The sequence below is a fragment of the Halyomorpha halys genome, unplaced genomic scaffold, assembly GCF_000696795.3.
Source record: "Halyomorpha halys isolate HHAL.00 unplaced genomic scaffold, Hhal_1.1 Scaffold45.1, whole genome shotgun sequence".
Classification (NCBI taxonomy): Eukaryota; Metazoa; Arthropoda; class Insecta; order Hemiptera; family Pentatomidae; genus Halyomorpha; species Halyomorpha halys.
In genome coordinates, this window is record NW_027113993.1 from 2,225,420 (window position 1) to 2,230,837 (window position 5,418).

At 29.9% G+C, this 5,418-nt stretch overlaps 1 protein-coding gene across 1 annotated transcript in view; it reads left to right on the forward strand.

Moving 5' to 3' along the window:
* The window catches only part of LanA (laminin subunit alpha), a 105,486-nt gene that overhangs the window by 67,705 nt on the left and 32,363 nt on the right, over positions 1 to 5,418 (forward strand). The window contains exons 19-25 of the mRNA XM_014433930.2: positions 65 to 245; positions 1,977 to 2,131; positions 2,255 to 2,411; positions 2,495 to 2,731; positions 3,399 to 3,561; positions 3,659 to 3,779; positions 4,424 to 4,588. Coding sequence (XP_014289416.1) covers positions 65 to 245; positions 1,977 to 2,131; positions 2,255 to 2,411; positions 2,495 to 2,731; positions 3,399 to 3,561; positions 3,659 to 3,779; positions 4,424 to 4,588 — 1,179 coding nt within the window. The remainder of the gene's footprint in view (positions 1 to 64; positions 246 to 1,976; positions 2,132 to 2,254; positions 2,412 to 2,494; positions 2,732 to 3,398; positions 3,562 to 3,658; positions 3,780 to 4,423; positions 4,589 to 5,418) is intronic.

A 5,418-nucleotide genomic window follows, 5' to 3' on the forward strand; every position in this document is an offset into this window, starting at 1 on the left:
TTTAATCTGACATTAATGGCCAATCAAGTTTACTTTTGAATAACACCAGTTGTTTTATCCATAGGTTGAATTTGAAACAGGAAATGAAGGCAGAAAGGCGTATAAACTTCCCTCCAACATTCAAGATAATAATACAGCACTCATTTATCTACATAAAGATGATCCAATGATTGACATTGCCGGAAAGGTTTCTGCTCCTGGAAATTACACTATTATTGTTCATTATTATCAACCAAATAACCCAGGTATTTTAGAACATAATTTTTTTTTTTTTACTTAAATACTTTATCTTCAGTATTTGTCACAATTCCTGTGTTAGACTCTACTCCATTCATCTGTCTATTTCAAAGTTTACTAAAGCACCTATTTGTTTATATTAGTGTCCAGAAAAAGTTATATATTTGTTACAAAAATAAATCTGAACTAGAAATAGGTAATCTGCTCATAAACTTATACAAAGAGCTAGGAAAAATATGAAAGGAAATGTGTAATAAAAAATGAAAGTAAGATGCTTTGTCAGCTTAGCATGCCCATATCATGGTTACCAAGTCTAGGCTATTGGGACTATAAGGAAGGCGTAGTAAGCATAAATTCCAGGAAAATTTAAACAAAAGTAGTAACATCCCATCCTTTATAGAAATAATTCTCCATATATTTTATGGAATTAACTTTCAGTTAATAGGTGATAATAACTAAAGTATACTTCTGGCATGTTTGTGAACTGAAAAATTGCACTTATGGGTTTTTTAACTGCCATACTGAATGTTTTTTCAAAAATCATAAAAAAGGCCTTATGTAGTATTAATTTACAGAAAATTCTGTGCTGAAAAATATTATGTCATTGGTTTTTACAAATAAGAACAAATAACAAAATGGTGGCTGACAAACTGAAAAACCTTAAAATTGTTACTCATTTTTCACTCAGTGCCCAATATCTTTAAAGCTATCAAATACATTATGAAAATTATTAACCTTTGTTGAAGCAGTATTAATTTGCTAAATTTCATGCTATAATTGAGCTCATTACATTAAACAGTCTCTGGGATACAGCTTTTCAAAAAACATCATTATTTTTCAAATCAATATTTAGTGAATTTATTTTGAAAAACAGAATGGGAACTGGAAGGCAAGAAAATAATTTTCAGAAACTACTTAATGGTTAATTTAACTAGCTTCAATTGAGTGTTATAGACTTCAGGTAATTTAAATTTAGGTGAACGTACCACAAAGTAGCTTGTAATGATTATCTTCATTTGTTGCAGTTTCTACAATATTTGCTAAAATAAATTCACAAAATGTTGATTTCTCATTAATTAGAAAAAATTGTTGGTTTTTAACAAACTGTATCACAGGAAACTATTGAACATAAAAGGCTGTAATGAGGACTCAAATTTTTGCCAATTTATAGTACTCTTTAAAATAGTTTTTTTTTTTGAAGATATCTTTAAAGATATTGAGCACAATGAAATTAGGTTTTTCATCTTTTTTTTTTTTTTTGCCACCATTTTATTTGTTCTGATTTTTTAAAAACCAATATCATAATCTTTTTCAGCATGAAATATTCTGTGTATCGATACTACAAAAGATTTTTTTATTTTTACCGAAAAAATAATTCCAGATGGCTGCCAAAAAACTGTATTTTACACACTTATATTTTTCTAGACTTTTAATTTGGTAAAAAGATGACAATGAATAAAAAAGATTCAAACCCTGTTATTTTGAGAATTAGTTCTACTCTAAAACCTATACCTCTTCTAATATGATTCCAAGTTTCAGAAGCTATTTTGCCATATTCATAGAGCTATATAGCCATATTCAGCCATGTTCATATCAAGCTATATAGTCATTTTCATCATCATAAATGCTTAAGTTGTGTTTTCCCAAGGCCAAATAACTAAAATATTATTATTTTCAGAAAATGTTTCTATGAATATCGTTTGTTTTACTTTGTATTAAATGTTTTATATTTTTTTTAGATTTCAACTTAGAAGTTTTGATGCATGACCTGGCTCCTGAAGGTTTTGTTAGATTGGCCCATTGTCCATCAAATGCTGGGTGTCGTGCTGTAATAAAACAAAACAATGGAAATGAAATTGTACCAATAACAGAAAATTATCTTCTTACTTTTAAGGTCTGATATCAGTTTTTAAAATTAATTTCGTACTCTTAAAGATAAAATCATATACTAATACTATTTATATAGATTAGATAATTGTTGTTTTTATTTTATATATCATTAATTTATAAATTTTAGGTACCAAATAGCAAAGACGTTTGGTTGGACTACATATTAATTCTTCCTGAATCTAAATTCTCAATAGATTACTTAGTAGATAAGCCTGAAGGTAGTACTAATCAGTTTTTGACTGAATGTACCACAAATATGTACTATGTTGATCAGAGCACTAGTGGTATGTCATTATTCAATTTGTTCAATATTTAAATAAAATTGTTTGTACACATTTTTTTTTTTATCTTTATATGATGTGTTTAGAGTTTTGTCGCTCAGCAATATTTTCTTTGACTACTCATTTCAATAACGGAGCTCTGAATTGTCGGTGTCACCCTGATGGCTCATACAGTCTCCAATGTGAGCCATTTGGAGGTCAATGTAAATGTAAGGAAAACATAATCGGTAGAAGATGTCAGAGGTGTAAAACTGGGTACTACCAATTTCCTCAGTGCAAGCTATGCAGCTGTCCTGAAAATTCTTTGTGTGATGAAGTAACAGGTTAGAACTATGCAAAAGTTAATCTTAAATTATTTAGATTAGATTTCATTGGTGCTCTGTAAAAATGGCTTATCATTGAAATTGGGTTGTTTCATATATTTTTTTCTATTGGTTATTTTTTACAGGAATAGTTATTGATTCTATTAGTTTAACTATGTGAAACATAATCAGGAATGTTCCAGGTTCTCCAAAATATAAATATATTTTTTCTATTGGGAATTTAAAATATTGCAGGTTTATTTGTGCGCATGCTATGTGTAGTCTGGTTTTCACCCTCTCCCTTTATTAATTCTGTCATGACTTATGGTATTGTATTGTATACCAGTTCTATATTTAAATGCAGTTTTTCTCTCAATGCAAGACTGATTATTTATATAACCAGTTCCCTCAACATTTTTATAGACATATTGTGTATAAGCAAAAACAATTTTTCAAACCTGGTAGAGTACAAAATATATTCTTCTGAAAATTGTTGGATTCATTTTATGTAACACCGATAATATATTACATTATGATAATTTAATATATTTTGTGAGAAAAATATGGAAATAAATTTTGTATTACAATTATTTTTCTTAAACACTATTTGTATTAATCAGATGCAAGTTTCTCTTTTATTATAATTGTTTTCAATCTATTGATCTTAAAATGTTATTCGTCCATTTAGGGCAGTGTTCATGTCCCACAAATGTTGTTGGAGAAAACTGCGATCAGTGTGCAAATAACACATATGGCTACTTTCCACTATTAGGCTGTAGGGAATGCGAATGTAATTATCTTGGACTAAGAGATGGAAACTTGCAGTGTGATCCAACCCTCGGAAACTGCAAGTAAGAACAAAAGCAATTTTTTAATAATAAAAACTATTAATTAGTATCTGTTAGTGATTAGTATTTAACACACAATATTTTATTATTTTATTAATAGCTGCAAGGAGAATGTAATTGGAAGGCAATGTGATAGCTGTGAAATAGGTCATTACTTGTTCCCAGAATGTCGTAGATGTGACTGTGAGCTCGAAGGAACTACTTTTGAAATTTGTAGTAATGTATGTTTATTTTTTATCAAGGATATATTTTTAACAAAATCTCTCCATCTAGTAGAATTTTTAATGATTTTTATCTCTGCCTATCTTATAATTTTACACTACTGCATATTTCTCCTTATAAATTGGTCAGAAAAGTAGTTGTATGGTAATACTTGGAATATACTGCATGATTCAGTTATACTAATCTGACAAGGAGAGAGGAGTGAGAATAAATCGTATAGTCAAGAATACTTAATGTAAAATGATCATTTATAGCTTTTCGCATCATTCAGTACAGCCCTGAGAAAAAGCAGTGAAAGGTCCTCTTCCTGCATTAGTATCACAATTATTATTACTTGTTTAGTTTAATGTGTTTGTTAGTGGTAGTCATGAATGAAAAATTAAATAATAGGGGTCCTCACCCTGTATGGTGTGATCATATATGAAACAGTTAAACAACTCCTTTTTCCCAAAATATGACACTAACTTACTGTACTTTATTTAATGAATGAGGTACCTCCATTTTTTAATAAAAATATTCTAGGGATTAGAATTTATGTGGCAAAGAGGGAAACTGACCCAACAAGGTTGAGACCCTTTGATTTAGTCGTAAAACCTAATACAATATATCTTTATTTTAAAGCAAATATATTAAACTTTTTTAGGTGACTGGTGCTTGCATATGTAAAGAAAATGTAGAAGATGAAGCATGTGACATATGCAGATTTGGTTCATTTAACCTTCAAGGCTCTAATAAAAAAGGCTGCACTGAATGTTTTTGCTTTGGTCATTCTCAGGAGTGCCGAAGCACAGGACTTTATAAATCTCGGGTAAATTTCCATCATCTTTTGTATTTTATTTGTATCTCAGCCCTAAATTCAAAGTCTAAGTAGCTCAGTTCAACTTCAAATATGAAATGGCCAAGCACATTAGGGCTCATGTGGGTTCGATTTTTTCTTGGGTCAATCAATATTTATTTTACAGTGGGCCTGAAAAATGAAATGAGATTTCAATAATAAGTTTTCAATTGTTTAGTTAGTAGCAGAAGGTACTGTATGCAATGGATTAATTAAGATCCTGCAAAAAATTTGGCCAACTGACCAAACATGGAGTATGGAGTACGCTTCCAGCAATCTTAAGCCAAGGTCAGTGAGACCAGTATAGATGAGAGAGGTAAGGTGTCACCTTAGCAACCTCGTAACTGGAGGGGCACTGGTTCAATTCTGGCCTAGGTGTGTTGATTTTTATTTGGTAGTAGCTCCATTGAATGTAAACTCAACCTTCTCACTCTGGTTAGAATAAGATGGTAACCTGTTGGATAACCCTCCCCCTGTATTTCAGAAGTAGCCAGGAAGGGAGTGAACAAACAAAAATAAATAAGTAAAGCCAGAGTTAGTTGAATTATTTTGTTCTAGAATTACATAAAACAAAAAAAATACCTGGAAGTTTTTTCAAATAAATTATTGAATAAAATTATTATCACTCTTTTTTATATTCCATTAACTATATGATACTATAGAATTAATCAATGATATAAAAGTCAACTCAATTATTTATTATTTAAAAATGATAAACCATATCAGTCTTGCAGTATGATTGTTATACAGAAAATTGATGGGATTGGAGATGTTTCAATTTGTAGGCTGATATTGGGTTCCCT